At 45.3% G+C, this 22,357-nt stretch overlaps 1 protein-coding gene across 5 annotated transcripts in view; it reads left to right on the plus strand.

Moving 5' to 3' along the window:
- The window catches only part of syne2a (spectrin repeat containing, nuclear envelope 2a), a 62,004-nt gene that overhangs the window by 5,529 nt on the left and 34,118 nt on the right, over window positions 1-22,357 (plus strand). For 4 of the 5 annotated variants that reach the window (XM_079753738.1, XM_079753741.1, XM_079753740.1 and 1 more), the window contains 30 exons: window positions 406-558; window positions 968-1,212; window positions 1,317-3,363; window positions 3,483-3,817; window positions 3,929-4,073; window positions 4,836-5,036; window positions 5,412-5,677; window positions 5,964-6,129; window positions 6,583-6,726; window positions 7,547-7,678; window positions 8,463-8,645; window positions 9,636-9,773; window positions 9,972-10,157; window positions 10,536-10,658; window positions 10,971-11,165; window positions 11,856-11,951; window positions 12,328-12,435; window positions 12,710-13,159; window positions 13,328-13,455; window positions 13,674-13,881; window positions 14,041-14,133; window positions 14,512-14,613; window positions 14,872-15,039; window positions 15,927-16,094; window positions 16,206-16,355; window positions 17,198-17,409; window positions 18,707-18,842; window positions 19,799-19,981; window positions 21,148-21,297; window positions 21,945-22,124. In XM_079753738.1, the coding sequence (XP_079609864.1) occupies window positions 406-558; window positions 968-1,212; window positions 1,317-3,363; window positions 3,483-3,817; window positions 3,929-4,073; window positions 4,836-5,036; window positions 5,412-5,677; window positions 5,964-6,129; window positions 6,583-6,726; window positions 7,547-7,678; window positions 8,463-8,645; window positions 9,636-9,773; window positions 9,972-10,157; window positions 10,536-10,658; window positions 10,971-11,165; window positions 11,856-11,951; window positions 12,328-12,435; window positions 12,710-13,159; window positions 13,328-13,455; window positions 13,674-13,881; window positions 14,041-14,133; window positions 14,512-14,613; window positions 14,872-15,039; window positions 15,927-16,094; window positions 16,206-16,355; window positions 17,198-17,409; window positions 18,707-18,842; window positions 19,799-19,981; window positions 21,148-21,297; window positions 21,945-22,124 (7,191 nt within the window). Of the gene's footprint in view, window positions 1-405; window positions 559-967; window positions 1,213-1,294; window positions 3,364-3,482; window positions 3,818-3,928; window positions 4,074-4,835; window positions 5,037-5,411; window positions 5,678-5,963; window positions 6,130-6,582; window positions 6,727-7,546; window positions 7,679-8,462; window positions 8,646-9,635; window positions 9,774-9,971; window positions 10,158-10,535; window positions 10,659-10,970; window positions 11,166-11,855; window positions 11,952-12,327; window positions 12,436-12,709; window positions 13,160-13,327; window positions 13,456-13,673; window positions 13,882-14,040; window positions 14,134-14,511; window positions 14,614-14,871; window positions 15,040-15,926; window positions 16,095-16,205; window positions 16,356-17,197; window positions 17,410-18,706; window positions 18,843-19,798; window positions 19,982-21,147; window positions 21,298-21,944; window positions 22,125-22,357 lie in introns of those variants that run through there. The other variant, XM_079753742.1, reaches the window with a different exon arrangement.

The raw sequence follows: 22,357 nt of genomic DNA on the forward strand, positions 1-22,357 counted from the left end.
CTTGATTTTCTTCCCTTGCATAATGTTTGTAAATACGGTCTACAAGTGTGTCCATAAATGGCTTTAGAAAACACAGTGTCCCTGCAGAACAGATACGATCCGTTTGAAGATAAGCATTCTCAGAAAGTTCACGGGAAAGGAAGGTTTTCTATGTACTTTAGGATAGCACAGGGATTTCCTGCGGGCTAATTTTAAGGGCCCGGGGGATTGCTTTGGTCATAAAATAAACACTTTGTAAATTAAACCTTTAGAGAGACAGATCTTATCTTTCATGAATCTTGTTCATCCTCACCATAATTATTGTCATTTCTATTATTGTCGTCATAATTATTGTTGTCATTATTGTTGCTGTTGTTGTTTTTTTCAGACAAGTACTGTTATTGTTCTGTTTTCACGTTGTTATAGAGGACACCACACATGGATTTAACTTGCCTGAAGTCGTGTTCTGGAGAATCAGACATCCATTTGACGCGGACCATTTCCAGGGCTCTGGGATGCCGGTACCAGCCAGCCGATCTCAATGTACCGGCCATGCTCAAACAACTGGAGGAGGCAAAGGTTGCATATTATGCACTCATGTTTATCAATGAATGGTGACATATAGATAATAAGGATTTATCTGTATGTTAATTTACATCTATTTGAGAGGGTCCGCCTGGGGGCCTGCCACTCAGGAACTGGTTGGGAGGGTTTTTTAGACCTAACTTTTAAATATCCGTAGATTTATTTACGGTCTGTTTAATTGATAAAAGTCTTCTTAATGACTACCTAAATAATGTAATACATACTTAGTTAGTTCGATGTTTACATGGTTTGTACGTTGATAGTGATCGGCATCGGGTAGGAAAGCAAGCAAACACATATTTGAATCATGATCATAATGACATAAAGCAAAGCTCCCTGTCGATTTGTTGGTCGCAGTACTGCGCTTACATACCTACTCTGATGTGGTGAATCTCGCTTACAGGAATATAGGCGCCGTGTGCAGGACCAAGTGGCGGACATGAAGCGTGCTAGCACATGCAGGACGAGCCAAGACCCGGAGTCCTTGGGGACCGCGGAGGAGCAATGGAGCTTGGCTCTGCTGGACGCAGCTGCCACAGTGCAGGTCAAGGCAACACAACTGGAACAGGTCAACCTGTATCACAAGCAGATGGAAAACATCAGGTCGTTCCTAAAGAGACTCACTGGGGAAATGGCAAAGCTGAGCTTGTAAGTAGCATTGTTGTTGTGTTTACTGCCAGAATCGTCCTGTTGTTATATTCTCATCCGGATGTACGTTCATTCCCTTTAGTGTTTGTTGTTTCTGTTTTCAGAGATGTTTTAGGTAGCAGCTCCGTCCAAGCCGAAAAGATCAGTGCTCTTTTGCAAACGATGGAGCAGAAGAAAGACATGATTAGGGAGCTGCTCCATTCAAGTAGTGAACTTTCACCCCATTTGAGGGAGGCTGACAGTTCAGGTGTTCTTCTTGCCCAACTCGGGTATCTCCAGGAAGAATGGAGACTTCTGGAAGGCACTTTTAAAAGAGCTCTCAGGCATGCCTCCGCATCCTTTTCTCAGTCGTCTCATCTTTTGAAAATGGCCCAGCATCTGCAGGGCAGGGTAACAACTCTCCAGAAGACTTGCACTGGCCTGCAATCCTCAGAGGAAAGCCATGGCAGCCCATGCAGCCTAATTCTACAACGGACCTGCCTGAAGGCCGACCTAAATATACACAATCAGCATTATCTCCATATTCAATCACAGTTAGATACCTTATGCCAATTTTCTTTGGGTCGGAAGGAGAAGGAGGAGATGGGGTGTGTTCTACAGGAGTTGCGATGCTCACTGAATGTCACAAAGAGGCAGCTTGAGGATCTCAAACCTGGTATAGGTGGGACTCCATTACCTAAAGACCTCATGCTGTTGGAGGACATGGCTACATCTGCCAAACACGCAGAAAACCAAGTTGCAATGGGGCAAACTTTACCCCTTTTCCCTGAAGAGGCCCAAATCCAAATGGCGGAAATGCAAAAACTGCGATCCAAAACTTTATCCAAGCAATTTCAATTTAAGTATTTGGCCATTGGTATTGATAAAAATAACTCTGATGTTTTGAACTCAGTAAAGATGGTAGAAGATCTATATGAAGCCTTTGATGAACGCTCAGCTCATTTCCTGGAGCATGCAGAGAGAAGCCTGCAGGAAAGAGAGGATCTATTCCACAAGCTTACTAGCCTGGACACCTGGCAAGCAGACAAACACATCTCCAAAAACCCTCGCATTCATATTGAGAATGCTTCAAAAGTTGAAATGGTAGAGTTAGAGAGACAGCTATGTGTTCACAAATTGGCAACAGACAAGATTGAAACACAAATGGCCAAGGTAGCCATTTTGATAGAGAACTGTAGGAAAACTGCCATAGAGTTGAATCCTGCTGAGGCCAGATATCTTATTAACAGGCTCTCAGGACTCTGGACAGAATTGGATGGACTGGTGGCTCATGAGCGTATAAGTAGCTGGGAGTTAAAAGAGCTTATTCACGAGCGTACCTCTTCTAATGAGGAACTAGCAAGCATTCAAGCTAGCCTAAAGAAGATATCTGCAGATCTTGATGGCCAAAGCTTCCCTTTGACGACAGAAGCCATCTCTGCAGCTAAGCGGATGACACATATGCTCATGGAGCATCAGTTCCAAGTGCAGGAACTTCAGCACTGCCACGAGGCGAAGCGAAGCTCAATGTTGTGTGACATTGGTGAGCTTCAAGACAGATGTAAAACTCTAACTGTCCATGCCATGGAGCAGGACAAGTATTTTCACCTCCTGAAAGAAATGGACAAATCCCGGCACATTGCTGAAGGTCAAATCCAGTGTTCATTCACACAAGCTGCAAGCTTGGGTGAAAGATTCAGACTTTGCCAAACTCTTTTAGTTGAACTTCCCCTAGTGAAGACACAGTGCCAAGAAGCGGCTGACCAATTGGAAGTCATAGCTCAAAACCTGAACGCTTCAGAGCTCCAATCAGAGAGGCAGAGGATTCAGCACACAGTGGAATCCCTGGTGGCCTGGGAGCACGCTGTGACAAAGAACATCTATAACTTGGAGGGTAAGCTTCTGGAAGATCTCCGTCTCTGCACAGAGCTTCCCAATATAACAGACCATGTCCGAAGAACCAAACAGGAGCTATTGGAGGTTGGACTAGTGAATCCAGAGGAGAAGGCCATTGATACTGCATTACAAAGGTTTTGGGTTATTCTGAGAAACCTGGAGTCTTGGATGCGGGTGGTGGAAGCTTTGGGGCAGAAAGAAAAGTGTAATCTCAGGACCCTTGAAGAACTGAAATCCCTAACAGATGCATGTTTGCATGACTGCCATTCACAGATGGTAAGCCACACTATATTTGATATATATAGATATATATTTCTTTACATTATGTCAATATATTTGAGCATTTCAACAACGTGTATTCAACATGATGAAATGACTGAACCTGTATCAAACAGGATGACTTGGCCCATGCTCGAGAGGCCCTTAAGGACTACCACTGGGCTGCTCAGGGGGCCATATCCTTCCTCCACAACGCCGAAGCTACCTTCTTGTCAGCGCCTGGTGGGTTTTTGGCCTGTGCCGAGGAACAAAGAGAGACCCAGGAGGCTCTCGCCTCACTCAAGGATGTCCTGCAGGCTCACATCAGCCATCTAGTGGAACTGGTCCCCCAACAGCCCTGTCTCTCCAGCCAGAAGACGGAGCAGCTCCACATTGGGGTTCTGAGCCACCTGTTGGTGGGCAGAGCAATACTTGAGGCACAAGCGCAGCTCAGACTGGAGGCCCTGGAGAGGTAGACTTCATCACAAATAACACAAATCAATACTGTTTTTTTTTTTCTCACAATTTACACTTGGAAAAGAAAATGGTTTCTTTCTTCATGACAATCCGTTTCACCATGTAGGTGTGCAAGAACACAACAGAGTCACTGGATGTGTCACAAACAATTACGACAGCTTCTGTCCAGCTTTGAGGCCAGTCTGTCTGAGTGTTCCTCAGAGCGAGTGACCTCCTACGTCCAGTGTGATGCCCAGCGAAACAGAGCTAAGGTAGGCCGATTTTCTCCACAACATCTTTGGTTTCACTGAAAATCTCTCCTGTTACTCGAGTCCAAAGGAGGATTATGGGCTGAGCACAACCTTTAGAAATACGTTTAGTTGTTGAGACTGTAAGCGTGAAAAGGTAAATGTATTGACACTTTTATTGTAAAACACAACGCACCTGAGCCTTGAACGGACTAAGTAAAGCAATTTAAAGAAATAAAACGGAACATTTTCATGTAAAGAAATGTCTGTTGAGTAACTATCTATAGCCGAATGTGGTAACACAATGGCCCACAGATTAAGCTGTTGCATTATTACAGTATTATGAATGTTAGGAACTTGGTGGCAGTGGCAACTTTCCCTGGAAAACTCACATGTGGGGCATTGTTAGTGACAGGTGTTCAATCCCCCAGCAGTGGCTGTTTGGCCAGAGAGGGTAGGCGTAGCTAACACAACAGACGTGCACTTTAAAAAACTTGCGTGTATAGCCGCTGTTATTTGCGGTCTCTGCTGACCCGGCCAGTTCAACAACTGCCAACTGACCGATGTCACACTGTATAGATCTCTGGAAAGTTGGACAAAAAAACACCGGTAATAACTGCTTACCGCCATAGGTGTCGCCAAAGAGAATAAAACGGAAATCTTCGAGATCATCCCTTTAAACTGCAGTTTCAACTGTAGTTATATTTAATAGTATTACTATTTAGGTAATAAAGTCAGCCACACACAACACTAACTCACTCTAACCTTGTGTATCTATGTGAGAAGTCCCTGATGGGAGAGCTGCACAGCCTGGCTGGGCAGCTAGAGGGCCCGCGGGCCGGCTGTCTCATGCAGGGCTGCAGGGCGGGCGAGGAGGGGGAGCTGGGCGCCCTCTGGAGGCACTGGGCACTGCTGTGCCGTGGGGCGGGCCTCCTGCTGGCCCACTCGGAGCAGAGGAGAGCCGAGTGGGGGGACATCAACACCAGCGTGAGCTTTATACTGGTTTTCAAGAGATACTGTACATTCTGAGGCAAAAAAAAAACTTTTTAAGTAATTTGCTTAGAATTATTGAAGGAAAAAAAAAGATTTGCTATTCCCCGCCATGAAGAGTTGATAGATATTCACCATTCAGTCAACACACAGAGCCAAAATTCTGGATATTATAGAACATGTGATATATTATACAACCATGTGCCAGCATGATTATGTCATTATTTAACTACCAGTTCTATCTAGGGTTAGGGTTGCTTTCTTATGCTATCCTGAACATGAAACATCAAATATTTTTCTTGAGAGAGCACCATAAAGGAGTCACTCTGAATAAGTCAAATCACAAACATCTCTTTGACCTATCTGCCCCAGATGGAGCAATGCTGTAGTTCCTTGGCGAGTCATCAGGCAGAGCTTCCTGATTCCTCCTCCACTGTGGCCCCCGCCGCTCAGGGGGACGCCAACAAGTCATTATCCCAGGCAAAGATGCACCAGGCTGTCTTGGAGCAGGAGCAGCAGTCCTTAACCTCCCTGGAGCACCGTCTACAGCATGCCCTCAGCCTTTCTGGGCCACAGGATGCAGGCAGCTCCGGGCCCTTGGGCCAACAACTGGAGAAGGTCCAGGAGAGTGTGCGAAGGTGAGGAAATCCTTTGGGAAATGTTGTGTGCATCTTTAGAGGATACGCCAACATGGTATTAACGCTTGGTAGTAGAGCTTGGCAAATATCAACAATAATATCAACTAAATATCAATTAACAATATCGCAATATGTATCTTGGTAACATCAGGGATCAAAATGTTGATCTCAGTTCATAATATTGTAATTGATCCAAAATGAGATGAATCTATGTTTTGCCAATATGGCCCAGCTGTGCTAGGGTGTTGCGTTTGACGAGAGCATGTACGACTGGTGTTCCCCACAGCTTGACAGAACAAAACATGCTGGCGGTGCGAGCAGCCCTCGCTGAAGAGCAGGTGATGCGGCGAGCCCAGGAGGAGATACGGGAGGTGGAGGAACGGGTGGAGGCTCTGCTCCTCCCTCTGGAATCCTGTTTCAACCTGCAGCAGGGAGCGATGGGACACGTAAAGGTGCTGGTCCTACACTGTGTCCCGGGTCTTAGGGTGCTAGTCCTAGCTGGTCGGCCATTTTAGGTAACATGGGGGCCATAGTGGGGTCTCATTTATGCAGAAAGCATAAGAAACAACCCCACTTTGGTCCACTTCGATTTTGGCAAAAACAAATTTAGTTGGTAATAGTCTAACTGACTGCTGTTTTTTTGGTAGGCAAGAATGTTAATGGTTGCTCATTTACTTTTCCCTTTCGATGTTCAGTGCACCTTAATGGCTTAGAAGCTTTTTTTCACATGAAAACCCCCAAATGACCCACAACTTGACACACAACTTCCCTTTTAGATCTGTTTTTCCCCCTGTTGTGCAGAATTAATTACAGTACTGCCCAGCAATTATTTTTGTTTTTAGGCATAAACTTATATTTGTCTGTACAGCTCCAACTCTATCCTACCCATGTTTTCCAATTGGCAGGACGCCAGGCAGGTCTTAGCTTTGCAGAGGGCTAAACTCTGCAGGGTTGGTGAGGAGCTGGGCAGCAGGTACCCAGAGGTGCCGACAGACATTGGCCGACGGCTGGGTGAAGCCCAGCACGCCGTTCGGACAGCGGAGGAGAAGGTAAGGTGGCCCGCCATTCGACTGCACTGCACTCAAAGAGCTGCCAACCTCCCCTCCACTCCCACCAATTGTAATGTGTGTCTTACATTTGGCCTCTCTCCAACCTTGATTGTCCTAACACATTTTCAACAACAAAACAACAATTATTTAATGTTAATGATTAATAACAACAAAATGAATCATTGACCTTCATTAGAGAGACTATCTGGAGCCTGTATAAGCCATGCTCTGCTCTTGTCATAGTGCAGAAAGCAGAAAGTCATTTTGCATGTATGAACTCTTTATTTAGATTGGGAACAAAACTCAATGAACAGGCTTGTGTGAGTTTTTCCAGTATTGACTCGCTTGGGTTATTTCTATATATGTGGTGCTGCATATCTATATTTATTGGATATAGTAATATTGTACTGCTGTTATTGCCTATACAAGAATGTGTGTGTGTGTGTGTGTGTGTGTGTGTGTGTGTGTGTGTATGTGTGCCTGTGCTCGTCTGTGTCTGTGTCTGTGTCTGTGTGTGTGCATGTCTGTGTCTGTGTGTGTGTGTGTGTGTGTGTGTGTGTGTGTGTGTGTGTGTCTGTGTCTGTGTCTGCGTGTGCGTGTCTGTGTCTGTGTCTGTGTCTGTGTCTGTGTGTGTGCGTGTTTGTGTCTGTGTCTGTGGCTGTGTCTGTGTGTGTGTGTGTCTGTGTGTGTGTGTGTGTGTGTGTCTGTGTCTGTGTGTGTGCGTGTCTGTGTCTGTGTCTGTGTCTGTGTCTGTGTGTGTGTGTGTGTGTCTGTGTCTGTGTGTGTGTGTGTGTGTGTGTGTGTGGTAACCCTGGCGTAGCTCTTGGAGAGGAGCGACCCGTTCCATAAGCTGAGCAGCAGTGCGCTGGAGGTCAGCGTGGCCCTGGAGGCGCTGAAGACGCTGCTGGACACCAGAAGTTCTTCCTTTCCCGAAGCTCAAGACAAGCTCAAGGTGTGTGTTTGGGTGTTTGCGCTTCCCTCTTTACCAAATCATTTAGGGGGGCTACTATTGACACTTCCACAGTATGTGCCACAGTATGTTATTGCAAAGCACTTAAAGACGGCTCAGTTTGAACCTTATACGCTAAGTGAGTACATGCTATCGGGGGCCTTTCAGCAGCCTATTCGACTAGTCCCTACTATTTAACAGCAAATCAATTAGCTGGACCTCTGTGCCATATCTCTCCTTGGTTTGTTTCAGGAAACCAACATTACCTATTGAAATGCTATGTCCTATCCTTAGGTTATGAAAACAAACATATATTAAGCGTTTAAATATATATACAATGGAATAACCACACTGGCAGTACACCCTTGAGTGACCGCAGGTTCAATCCTTACCCTTGGTCCTATGCTAAATGCGTGTCATTGCCTCTCTCTTATCTGTCTGTCTTCATATTTTGTATACATAACGTCACAAAGAGCCCATAAGAAAATATGATGCGTATAATTTTGACCTTTTGGTAAGGAAATCCCACTGAAAGGCCTCCTCCTATCCCTAATGCTGCCTTCACACCAAAAGCACATCGCGAATACATACAAATTCAATACAAAGACGATTTTTTGCCAGTCAAGCCGGCATCACGAAATAGCTGGAATCACGAGGCGGCTCGTACCAACCACAGACTTTTCAAACAAGTAGAATATCCTTCTCAGGCGTGGTGTGAACGCACCTCGACCCCACATCAGCATAATGAAGTGTTTCTTTGTGCTCTGTGTGTCTTACCCCCCCGCAGCACGTGTGGGACGAGCTGGACACGTGGCACAGCCGGCTGGGGGTCCTGGAGAGCGAGGCCCAGGACCTGGCAGAGGAGCAGCCCCAGCAGGGCCACTTCCTCATGGACCGGCTCAGCGGGCCCCTGCAGCTCTACCAGGACACGGCCCAGCTGGCCGAGCAGCGCACCGCCTTCCTGGCCCGGGTCAGGACACGCCCCCTCACATAAGTCTCGACCTCCTTTTCTTTTTACGCTTTTTTTTGTTGCATTTTTATGCTTTATTATAGAGTGGGATAGATAGGACGGCATGGGAGATAGAGGGGAGGACATGCAGCAAAGGACCACGGGCAGGATTCAAACCCGGGTCGCTGCGTTCAGGACTGAGCGTGTATGGTGCGCGCTCTACACGATGAGCCACAGCCCAGCCTCTCCCTCTCTGATCACGGATCACGCCCTCCTAAAATGTTATTTCAATACGAGTTATGCCATGTTTCCTGTTTTTTTTAAGGAGATATTTGTCAAAAGGATACTTCTTTGTGTAAATGGATGAATGGAATTTGAATAAGTGGATGTCTAAAGTGGCTAGTGTACAAGGGTTGGATTTGAAAACTTTATCGCCACTTTTTCGAAGAACATTGGTTCCCAGGACAAGATGTTTGTCCTGGGAAAAGTTGCGTTTGCTGTAAGCCAATTACGCAATTACTGATTCCTCGCCTCCAGCAACTGGATTGATGGAAACTAAAGTGAAAGATAGTGAAATGCCACTATCGCCCAGATTTTAGACTATTAATGCAAAGTGTGATTTGTTAAAGAGCAAGTAAGAGCATGTATTTTTGGGTTAATTTAAGTTAACCTTCATTGTGCACGTCTTTTCCATGAGATACATGATGTGCAAACCAAAAAAGCACTAATTACGTCTCTCTCGTAGTCTTCCTCTGTGATCATGAATTGCATGCAAAGGAACGTTTAAAGGGTTGGGGTTTGATTATTTTTTTTCGTTCTGTCCCATTTTCTGAAAATTGGTTAAAGTTCAATTGGAAAAATAAATGTGTTTCTTCACTTAAGACACAATGAGTAATGATTTCATTTTGTCATCCAAAAATGCAGTAGATAATAATGCTTAGATGACAGTCAGATGAAATACAATCAATTGATAGTTTATTATAATAATTTTTCCTCTTATGATTGCTCCAGATTCCGGCCTTTCTTCAGGAGTTTGAGGACATCCTGCACAGCGCCACCTGTTGGCTCGGGGACGCTCAGTCGTGGATCAGTGCTCCCTGTACCTACTCTACAGCCAGGAGCCTCCACAGCCATGCCAAATCCCTCCAGGTCTGTCTCCAGTCGTCATGGGTCGGGTCAGGAGGGCTTCAAAGAGTAGACTAGAATGGTCTGAAATGACCTGAGATTGCAATGGAGTTGGTTAAAGAAAATTGTGATGCTGAAAAAAATAAATAATAATAAAACCGCCCACAATAAATGCTTGCAATGCATACATGTATACGGTTGGTTTGTGCGACGCTATCCTAGCTGGTCCTTGAGGACTCGGAGAGGACCAGAGGCACCCTTGGGAGCTTGGGGCTGCTGTTCCAGGTGATGTCTGCGGTCTGGGACACCAGAGGGCTGGAGCAGAGGCTGGCCTGGACTGAGCGCCAGGTGGAGGGCATGCAGCACAACGTGTACCAGCCCATGGAGCAGCTCCAGCACATTGCCACAGTAAGAGCCCTGCGTTAACACAGCCCAAAGAAGAACGACACGTTAGTTAACTGTTAACTAATTAGAATTAACTTCATGTTAACTAAGGTAATGGTCTTTATGTCAGATAAATACATTTGATAGGCTAAGGTCCCATGCCTACTACCCCTAACCCCTATGCCAATGCTGTATAATAATGCTTATTACTGCATTAACTAACGTTCATTAATGGTTAATTAATGTACCCTTATAGAGAAGTATGACCAGGACCCTCAAACTTGTTTGTGTTTATGCTGTGCTGTGCTTAAAGCATCGTATGTGAGCGTGAATACAGATTATTGTTAACTATAAATTGTTTCTATTTAGGAAAAATAACAAATACACTTATTTATTGTCCAGGAAATTGATGCCATGGAATTAGAGGTGAAGACTATGGAAAAGAATGCGGCGAAGATCAGATCCATTTTAACCTCCATGAGCAGCAGCAACATCTCAGAGGCAGAGGGCCTCGAAAGCCGACAGGTGAGGCACCCCGTTTGGTTCCCTCATTTACCCTGCAACGTGATCTGTTTTCATTAGGGGGAATGACATATGATCATGTTTTCATCCATGTGCATAACACCTTATGGTTGATATTCAGCTTTCTCAATCCCTAAAGAAATTGTTGTCAATATTACTCCCACCCTATCAACGTTAGTGTATCCTTTATACAATACATCTCAGTGGTTGAACTTCCACTAAAAAGAGAAGAACGGGGAAAGCCGTCAAATCTTCAGAACTATAAAGGCCTTATACGTACACTTATATGCCTCATCGCTCATCTCTCATCTCAAGGTGATCCTGGACAACCTACAGTCCATGCAGAGGACCTTGGAGGAGATTGAGCAGTGCAAGGGCGAGCTGGAGCTCCCAGCAGGGGCGCTGGACACGCTCACGGTCTTCCCCAGAGCAGAGCTGGTGCTGCAGTCCCTCCAGGAGCTGCAGGGGTGGACCCAGGAGCAGGGTGCACTGCAGGGGGTCCACCGTCAGGTATGATCACCACTGTGTGCCGCTACAGCAGAATCCAGTCCAATACATGCAGACTGAATGAATCCCATAGACGTATGTTTTGATGTTATAAACAACAACGTATTGCACATCGTCTATAGACCACTTGCAGTTGTTATTGAGGCTATGTCATTAGCCACTTGATAGAGCCACTTTTTTCTCACATTGTGAACTTTTATTCTAGTTTAACTTTGTTGTGAAAACTCACTCTCAATACATATATTGTGGAGGATTCTCTTATCATAATTGTTTTAACTGGATGGTAAAAACAGAGAACTTAATACATTCTTGATAACCTAATAATTGTACTATTTGAATATGTTTCGTTGATAATTGTGTTTGTATAAGATAAAGACGTGGTGACCTTGATCCTTTGCCAACTCTTAGCTGGGATTGACGTCTGCCTGGTGAAATGTTTGTCTTGTGTGCATAGCAACCAAAAATACATCATTACATCATTATCTCAGTTGGCCTGGCAAATGTTTTGAGGGTTAATGACCACGTAAATGCACAATAACTACAGTTCCTGTTCATAATAACTGACAGGTTTGAGTTATATTTATCAAGAAAAACAACTCCTTAAAAGGACGGCATGTAGTACCTTGACTGAACTGGTTCTTATCAGCAGACAATGCTAACACCCATCCTAACCAACTCTATCGCTGGCATCAGGACCCTGTTGAGGCGCTCAGCTCTGAGGAAGAGGAGGATGAGGGCGTGGAGCAGCACTCGTCTTCCTCTGAGACCATGACATGCAGTCTCCCAGAGGTAAAGGTCCACACCTTCACACCAGGACCTGCTGACATATTACATCGATTTTAAAGGTTTTGAACTAGGAAGAATGCGAGGTTTTACTTCTGTCTTATTCTCAAGTATTGAATGGAATGCATGGGTGTTGATGCTATTCATTGCTTTATCTTGGTATGAATGGTGCAATGTTTATGGAGTATGTAGTATGTAGTACAGAAGTCTGTACAAAGCAGACAGAAAAAAACCCCAAAAAAAAAAACCAGCTGTTTCACCCTTATAGAGACACGCACACACTCACTCAATCACACACACACACACACACACACACACACACACACACACACACACACATAAAAGGCTCATAATAACACTTTATAAAAATGCCATTTATTAGGACCCCGAAGAGAGCTTTATTCAACTAAAGGATATGGAGACAGATGCAGCCCGATGCCTTGGAGACGCTGAGGATGTTCCTGGAACTCAACCACTCCAAGACGAGCCGGTACTTAAAGCTTCACTCTGGATTGTTTCTTTGTATGTGTGTGTGTGTGTGTGTGTGTGTGACAGGTATGTGTGTGTCTGTTTTTGTGTGTGCGCATTACATGTGTATTTGTGTGCGCATGACGTGTGTGTGTGTGCCCATAATGTGTGTGCATGTGTGTGTGTTTGGCCATTAGTGATCAGCAGTTGCTTGGTTTGGTGTTGTGAATGTTTCAGGTGTATGTGATGTTTCAGGGGTTACTGAGCTTGTCTTGCGTTGTTCCATTGTTTTGAAGGCTCCTTGGAGTGTGGCCTGGCAGCCTTGGCCAGAAGCAGAGCCGATCTTAACCACCACCACGCGGGACCGGTCCGGGCCTGCGATGGTTGGTGCTGATAGAGCAGCCCCAGGGGAAGAAAGTGGATTATCGCTGGCTATGGAATCCAGGCTTGTGTCCAACACAGAGACCGGTCTTGCTGCTACAGTAACTAAGGCTGAAGCACAAGCGGCCCGTGTTACTCCTGACAACGAGTCGAACCCCGCCAGGGCGTCAGATGAGCACAGACACTCGTCGTACATCGATGAGACGTGTCAACGCGTAGATCCACAGGGGTCTTTGACAGTTGATGCAACAGGGTTTCTTGCCGCAAGAATTCCAAATGCCTTCACAGCCAGAGGACCATCCATGAGCGCATCAGGGAACGGGCACGAACGTCTCACTGGATCGCTGACCTCTCACCAAGACTTGGTAAGTGCTTGAGATAGAAGAGCCCTTGATCTCCTCGGTTGCGGACACTTTCCACCGAGGGGACTCACAAAGAGGGGAATATCAACACACCTACAATACTATCTTCTTTCATAAAGCATCAAATCTAAGCACACCATTCCCCAACCTCTTTGTCTTATCTCCACCCAGGTGACCCAGGAGGAGGTAATTGATCCCAGAGCAGACATTAAGGCCGGGGCCACTCTTGGCTGTGTGGTGGATGTAGAAGATATCGCAAAGACACAAACCCATGATGCAATGCAGGACCATAAACCAGGGTGAATGACACAGAAATCATCTTATTTTTATCTGTTATAGATTGTCCAATGTCTTATTCAGTTTTCAATACATATAATGTTATGTGTCATTTTGCACATTTCACGTTTACCCCGTTTGTTAAAATTAAACTCAATGTTTGCATAAATGACCCTGCTTTGGTTTAACTCTTTCACTTCTCTACCTCCTTCATTCCGTCCCTACTTCCTTGTTTCTCCAGAATGTCCAGTGATGACGAAGAAGTAGCACAACGAGAAGAAGAAGACGAGCAAAAGCGGAACCCTGTCTCTGCCGAGATCTCTCACAACCTCACCGCTGTGATCCGCAGCAGAAACAGAGGGGATTTGGAACATTTGAATGCCCAACAAACACCAACTAAAACCATTTTCTCAAGTCATGCAAAAAAAATGCCGAAACTCAATGAAAAGGTCAGTGTCTTCGCATGCTCTGCGATGTCACAAGAAAGTAAAGTACAATTTGATTACAGTTGTTGACATTTGAACGGAGCTCTAAAGTAGAGCCTCGTTGGAGAGTGTGTCGTGTTTGCTCTGTGAGGATGATGTATTCCCTGTGATCTGCTTGTGTAGGTCGAGCAGAGGCGAGAGGAGACAGGTGGGCCACAGGAATCCCAGGAGGCTACAATTATGCTTCAGGAACTTGTTAGCACAATGGAAAGAGAGGTACCTCTGATTCACCTTAAATCACCTGAATTTGATATTTCGCATGACTTTACAAGTTGCTTGTTCAAGCTCTCTTATTTATCTTTAGCAGAGTCAGAAATTTAGGTCAACAGGTTTTGATGTCAACATGGGATTCAGGATATGGATATGTAAATTGTGATTTATCTTATATTTGATGATGTGTTCCTTATAAATAATTATTTAGCAAAGCACATGGAGCACAAATGTTTCAATGTTGTATTTTGCCCTCTTGCTTTTGGGGTAGAGAATTATTTTGGACGTGAAAATACCAAACTATTATACCGGGTTTGTCCCGACACGCCCGTGTGCCTTGGGATTAAGGGTTGTGATTCATTTCTATGTTTCCATATGTCTTAGATTGGTATGAGGCACACAGACAGCTTGCTTTGGTTGGTGGAAGACTTTGATATTGGACAGAGTGAACCACACCCCACTCTCAAGTCTGTGCCTAGTTTGGAGGTAACCAGCGTGTGTGCATGTGTGTGTGTGTTTTAGTGTGTGTGCGTGTGTGTGTGTGTGTGTGCGTGCGTGCGTGCGTGCGTGCGTGCGTGCGTGCGTGCGTGCGTGCGTGTGTGCGTGTGTGTGTGCGTGCGTGCCTGCATGCGTGCATGCGTTCGTGCCACATGTTAGTGTGTATTTCAAACATTCCTAAATGTCTAAGCACATTTTCTTTCTTTAGCATCGTCTATACATTTTCTTTACTTCTTCATTCTCCAGTGGCTCGAGGGGCCCTCCGAAATGTCCCCTGAGGAACAGTCTGAGCTACGGCGGATTTCCAACTCGTTCCTGCACAGATTAACATGCTTATTAGACCTGGGCGATGGACGCACGAGAGCATGGCAGACCGGCCACGGACAAAGTCAGCATCTCCCCTCCAGAAGCAAAGTATGCTCACATAACCCAAAGGATGTCTCCTTCAGACAAAAGCTCCACAGTTTAAATGTATACAGGTCGATATATAAAGGATTGTCTCCTTTCGACCAAAGCTCCACAGTTACAATGTGTACAGGTCGATGTATAAAGGATGTCTCCTTCAGACCAAAGCTTCACAGTTAAAATGTGTACAGGTCGATATATAAAGGATTGTCTCCCCCAGACGATAGCTCCACATTTACAATGTGTACAGGTTGATGTATAAAGGATGTCTCCTTCAGACCAAAGCTTCAAAGTTTAAATGTGTACAGGTCGATATATAAAGGATTGTCTCCCCCAGACGATAGCTCCACAGTTACAATGTGTACAGGTTGATGTATAAAGGATGTCTCCTTCGGACCAAAGCTTCAAAGTTTAAATGTGTACAGGTCGATATATAAAGGATTGTCTCCCCCAGACGATAGCTCCACAGTTACAATGTGTACAGGTTGATGTATAAAGGATGTCTCCTTCAGACCAAAGCTTCACAGTTTAAATGTGTACAGGTCGATATATAAAGGATTGTCTCCCCCAGACGATAGCTCCACAGTTACAATGTGAACAGGTCGATATATAATGGATTGTCTCCTCCAGACGAAAGCTCCACAGTTACAATATGTACAGGCCCATCCCATGGTCTTCAATCATCTAAAGTCTTCAGCTTGCCAGGGGGACAGGCTTTCATCACGTTTACTGTTTCTAAGAATATACGACATTCAAAAAGGGTAATAGAAATGCATTGTTTTGTGTGTTTTTTTCCGGAAAGGGAGCCCTCGCCTACTTATAGAAAGGGACTTTGTCCTTTACACCATGAAACATACTCTTTTGACTCAACGTGTTTCCTGTCCTTTGGTACTAAGTTCTTGCAGGTTCTGGGGACCCAGTTGGCCGTGGCGCAGCATGTGTTCCAGCGAGAGGCCCTGGAGGGCCCTGAGGAGGGGGCTGTCTGGTCCCAGCTAGAGCCCAGGGCCAGAGCGGTGCTGCAGCACACGCTGGATCAGGAGGTCACATCGCAAAGCTCCCTTCAGGTTTCGACACTGTGTTGTGTTGTGTTGTGTTCAAGGCCACACACAATCATGCCTCCAAGCCATGGTAACGCAGCACGCCGTCTCCGCTGAGTCACCGGTTTGTTTCAACAGGCCAGCAGCGAGTGGGAGGGAGGGAGTGGCCGGATGGGCGCGCTGCTGGAGGATTTGGACGGCGTGGCGAGCGCGGGACTGCCGGAGAGGGAGGACGACTCGGAGCTATACTTTGTGGAGCATGTGCAGACACGACTCGGAGCCTGCCAGGTACAGCCCATACCGACGTTGCTCATCGTGAGACGTTGTTCACTGGTTCAGGTTCACCTGTCGCTTTTGGAGAAGAAAAAAACTCAATCACACTGCTATTAGACGCCGCTGCACTGGCCAGTGTGAGATCGGACGCCATATGTCACATGGGCTGCGTTCACACTTGCTCATCTTACCTCTTATGTCTTTTGTGTGTGTGAGTCTAAGCTCAAGTTTATTAAGGGTGATGAAGAGCACAGACAGACGCTGGGGAGAGCTGGTCTCAGCACAGATGTCCTACAGATACCCCAATTGTCTCTTTGTAATAGAACATTTTTCTTTCAGACACCAGGTCCTGAAAGACCTTGTTCTCTTATTGGAGCAGCAAAATGGCATCCGCCGACCCGATGAGAGAACGCCGTGTTCCTCTTCTCGATGATGATGATGATGATGATGATGTTGATGATGATGCTTATTTCAGTCCTTGTTTCTCTGCCTTTTCTGTGAAAAAAGGAAACATTTGTATGGATGAGCTGAATGACAAGAGTAATGCTTCTCTTCTCTTACCGTCTTCTTCACCAGTGTTCTTGCTGTAGAACTTTTGTTAATATAGGGACTGAACTTAAAACGACCAAAAAACATGTACATACGACCTATTAACTCCCGAGCTTCATTTATTTCCCTCTGACCCTACGATACTATGACAGGCCAGGTTTCAATTTAGAGGTCTCTCCTCATATAGAAGGAGGTTTTCATAAGTACATCGCCATTCTGTCGCACCTAGCTGCCTGTGTGTCTGCGTTTTATGTATAAGGTAATCCGTTAGACACCCACTTTAAGAGCCTCTTACTGTTTCCTCCTAGGACGTGCTAGTCCAGCTAGAGCAGAGCAGGGCGGCCTTGGGCTGTCTGCTAGACCAGGGACAGCTATTGGTGCAGCCGCCACCAACCGACGCACAAGGCAGTACCTCAGTCGGCCCAACAGGGGGAGCTCTGGAGCTGCAGTGGCGGAGCATCCACAGGCGGACAGAGCAGGAGATCAGGCGCTGCCAGGAGATTCAGCGGAGCTGGGCCAGGTGAGACAGATCAGAGGGGAAGCAGACCATAGCCCGTAGACACTGGAACAGTAGCCGGTGAACATGTAACCTCATTTTAAATATTTCAGACCAAGGTCGTTTATTGCGCAGAACATTTGCAGCTAATTATAGCAAAAGAAATTGGCTTTGGATCGATTATTTTATTTTAATGCTCCAACCTGAGTTGTACATTACTCCCCCAGAGCTTTCATTCATTGCAGAAAATGTCCTAGCTTCACAAATATTCCAGGCACATCCCAGAAATATTCATATTTACTTTGGCAAGAGAACTTGAATTCAGAAAGCAAACAAACTCTGTAATTAAATTCAAGTCAACCAAAACACTTCCACCATTCCATTAACACTCTTAAAGGGGCAGTGAACCCAAATACGTTTTGTTAAAAGGTGGTAATAGCTAACCATCATTTAGAGCAGGGGTCACCAACACAGTGCCCGCGGGCACCAGGGCGCCCACAAGGACCATACGAGGCGCCCGCAGGCCTGTTCTAAAAAAAATGTAAGTCATTGTTGATAATTATTGTGAGAAATCATTAACATGATCAGTGACTTCACATAGATGAGTATCATTAATCAATATTATTAATATATAACTAAAGGCAAACTGAGCAAATTTGTTATTTCAGAAGAGTGTATCCAACTGGGTGCCCTTCGTATGACTCAGTACCTATGAAGTAGCTTTCAGGTTCAAAAAGGTTGGCCATCCCTGATTTAGAGGAAACAGAACAAATTCTATGTTTTGCCAGTCTCCTCCAACCACCACTCTAGTTTTGGTGTTTTTCGGGACATTAAAGTGCCTTTTCCCGAAACAGAAAGGCGAGGGACACCGCCGGTGAGGTGTGTGTTAATGGGTGAATCTCCGTCTGGACAGTGTGGATGGCTGTGTATGGGAGTTCAGCTTCTCAGACACTTAAAGTGTGACACCACTGTGTGTTGCCCATTTCATACACAGCCTTGCTCATTAGAATGCCCATACCCAACAACAGAACTAAGTATCTAAAAGTATCCCAAAGTTGACATGGGTCGTAACCATGGGAATAACATGTGCCTGCCCTCCCAGCCAAAGTGCATTCATTTTTAAACTCCTGGCGGCTGAATCTAGCTGAAAAGGAGGCTTGACTTACCCTTTACAACGACAACAAGTCATTCCCACTAATGCACCCTACATGTGGCTCGTAGCTCATTTCTGTCGTCTGTAAAGAAGGAACGGTCATGTTCCACTCTGCTGGCTGAGTGCTTGATGTCTGAGCCTCTCCCTTTCTCCCCCCCCCTTCGATAGACTGCAGAGCGAGAGACAATCTCTGGGGGAGTGGCTGGCGGGGGTCCGAGGGCCACTGGAGACGTGGTGTGGGCTGGCCGACAGTGCTGCGGGGGGGAAGGAGAGCAACGTTCACTGCCACCTCACCCAGCTCCTGGTAAAAACAACTGAAAGAACACGCCTTCACCTTGAACACACCCAAGGAAACCACTGGTGTTGGGATAAGGATGTTGTTTTTTTACGTTCACATTTTACACTTAGGCCATTTAGCAGACACTTTTATCCAAAGCAACTTACAATAAGTGCATTTGTCATAAGAAAGTTAAACAATGTATCGCTGTCGGTACAATAAGGATGTTCATAGAACAAAGTACAAAAAATTAACCCAGTTAACCCATTCTACGTATGCAACAAAGATAGCTTGAAGATGTTTTTAACGCAAGGCAGGAGCATCTAGGGTACTGCAAACCAGAGGTTCAGTAGATTTGGGGTCCAGGGATAGAGGATAGAGAAATGTCTTCATTTTTAAATCAGTGTTCATCGGACAGATATCTAACGAATCTCTGTCCAATAAAGACATTGAGATTCAGGTTAACCTTTGAATTCACAATGTGTCTTTTAGTGCAAGCTACTCGCATCTGCTGCTATAGTTGAAGCAGATGTTGAATGCATAGTTTTTTTTATCATCAATCGTTTTCACATTCAACACATCTGAAAATCTGTATTGTGTGTGTGTGTGTGTGTGTGTGTGTGTGTGTATGTGTGTGTGTGTGTCTGTGTGTGTGTGCGTGCAAGTGTGTGTGTATTTGGTTGTTCAAAATTCTTCTATCTTGGCCGATAAAGTTGTCCAACTAGCTGTTTGGCCATGCCGGCTTAGTCTGGCTAATGGTAGCAGGCGTCCATTTAGTTTGTTTGATATTTTTAATGCATCAATAATGATGAAAAGATTTGATGTGATCATGAACTCAACCTATTGACCACCCTAATACATACACATATTTTTTCATATTGGTGGATATGATATGGAATGACATGAAAATGACCGAAACAATATGTAATCTAATAAATTGATTGATGAACAGTTGAAAATGTCATTGCTGTCCTGTCCAATAGGATTTCTCCATGGAGGTGGAGGCCAGGGCGGCTCAGAAGGCATCTATAGCCAGGGAAGGAGCTCTCCTCCTGGGCTTGAGGGAGGCAGACAGTCCCTGGCTGCGTGGTCTGCTCAGTACGCTGGAAGTCACCTGGAGCCAGCATACATCTGACCTGGCCAAGGCCCAGGAACGGCTGCAGCAGGTAGTGCCCATCAAATCATTAATCAAACATTAAACTCTCTTTTTGGTTGAGTTTGCTGATGACATTTTCAGTATTCATAAAAAAAGGAACACAAAACGTTGATTTATTCCCAGTAAGACCATGAGATGAGACCATGAATCAGACCATGAGATGAGACCATGAGATGAGAACTTGAGATGAGAACATAAATCAGACCATAAATCAGACCATGAGATGAGACCATGAATCAGACCATGAGATGAGACCATGCATCAGACCATGAGATGAGACCATGAATCAGACCATGAGATGAGACCATGAGATGAGCATATGAGATAAGAACATAAATCAGACCATGAATCAGACCATGAGAAGAGACCATGAGATGAGAACATGAGATGAGAACATGAATCAGACCTTGAAATTAGACCATGAAATTAGACCATGAATCAGAACATGAGATGAGACCATGAGATGAGACCATAAATCAGACCATGAGATGAGACCATGTATCAGACCATGAGATGAGACCATGAATCAGACCTTGAGATGAGACCATGAATCAGACCATGAGATGAGACACTGAATCAGACCTTGAGATTAGACCAGGAATCGGCGGGAAATGGGCCTCAAAGTGATCCTGGCTCCATCACTATAGAGTTCAGATCAGATTACTCATCAGCTTTATTAGTTTGGAAACTTGATAAGGCCACAGCTTGTCAGGCTCTGAATTACAACCCCTCTCCCCTGTCCGCTGTTTGTTTTCAAAGATAATTGGACATTTGATAGAAAAAAAGAAATCTCCCCCTCATTAAAAGGGAGCGTAACTCAAAAGCCCTTTTAATGCTGGCAGAATCTCAAAGAGAAAGACGAAGAGAAGGGCATTTTTAATTTCCCCCTCCATCCATCACCGGTGATCGGAGGAACTGTGTGGGAATCTGTCTGCCATGTTGGCAGCCTCGGCACGGGATCCGTTTTACGCTGTCTACGCACACATTCTCATTTTGGGAAAGTTTGAGGAGGGCACACATTAAATGGTCCAACTGAATATTTCTTTCTATCGAAGGTGAGATTAATTAAACAGATTGATGCGGACTGCGAAAAAAAACACAATAAATTCTTATTTTTTCTTTCTTTCTTTCATTCTTTCTTACTTTCTTTCTTACTTTCTTTCGTACCCTCCCTAGCTGGTCGTGGTTGTCTGGCCCCCGTTGGAGCTGCTCTCTGACCTGCGGGGCTGGGTGGAGAAGGTGAAGAACAGGCTTGGGGAGGAAAGGGTGAAAGCCTTCCAGGCCACAGATGCCTCCCAGCTCGCTGACACCCTACAGCACCTTCAGGTAGCCCTGCCGCCTCCACCACACACCCTCTATATCAGCCTCCTCCAATCAAAACATGATCCCCTTCTACCTGCTGGAGCCGGCTGATTACACCGTTATGTTTGTGTGCATGTATTTTTAAAGATGAGATTAGGTACGATTGAGGGGCTACAGTTTGAGTGTAATTCGTGAGAAATGCCATTGCCATCCGTCAGCTGAGGGATGGTTAAACGTGCTGTGAGAATATGTTCCGGTTGTCGGCGCCTGACTCTGTATGAGCCAATTTAGATTTTGAACTGGTCCTGCCTCATTTCTTATCAATCTGGGCATCTCTTACCTGATTGGTTTCGGGGATCAATCTTGCCTGTCAATTGCTAGCTACACTACATCTGTGTGAATGCATTTCAAAATGTTGGTTGTTCTCTCTTCAGCTTTTTTCTGCCTTCTCTCTCACAACTACTATTCTGTATGTTCTGCTGTGGCACCTGAATTTCCATACTTGGAATTTAAAAAGTAACATTTTATTGCTCATCGTCAACAAGGCTTCAAACATCACTTTTCAGATGTTGTGTGGGACAGTTGTTGTCTTTCACTTACATTATTTCAAATGCTTGTTTTGTTTGTTTTCAGACTAGTTTTATGTGTTTTTTTTCCTCAACATTCGTCAGGAGCTGAATGTGGGCGTGAGCTGTGGTCAGGAGCTCCTGGACTTCCTGTGGCAGTCTGGGCCTCCAAAAGCAGATCCGGCAGACATCTGCGTGTTCAGTTGGGAACGCACTCTCTTCACCGAGACGATCGGCGAACTCAGCTCGAGCTGGGCGTGCCTACAGGGGGAGCTAATGAGTCAGGTTCGTTTCTCACAGTAAAAACAGCTTTTTCTACTGAATCCAACCACCCTCTATGATCAGACCTTAAGGTCAGCAGTTTCTATGGTTAAATACTGGTTAATGCAGTCAATCTTTCGGATTGGCTGAAAGGATCCCAGCCCGTGTGCCCTGCCATAATAACGCACTTCATCCAACAAAACGGCAGCCCACCGAGCAACAATCTCAGGATTGATTTGAGGGTTCAGTCCTCGAGT

The sequence above is a fragment of the Pollachius pollachius genome (assembly GCF_949987615.1).
Source record: "Pollachius pollachius genome assembly, chromosome: 16".
Lineage (NCBI taxonomy): Eukaryota > Metazoa > Chordata > Actinopteri > Gadiformes > Gadidae > Pollachius > Pollachius pollachius.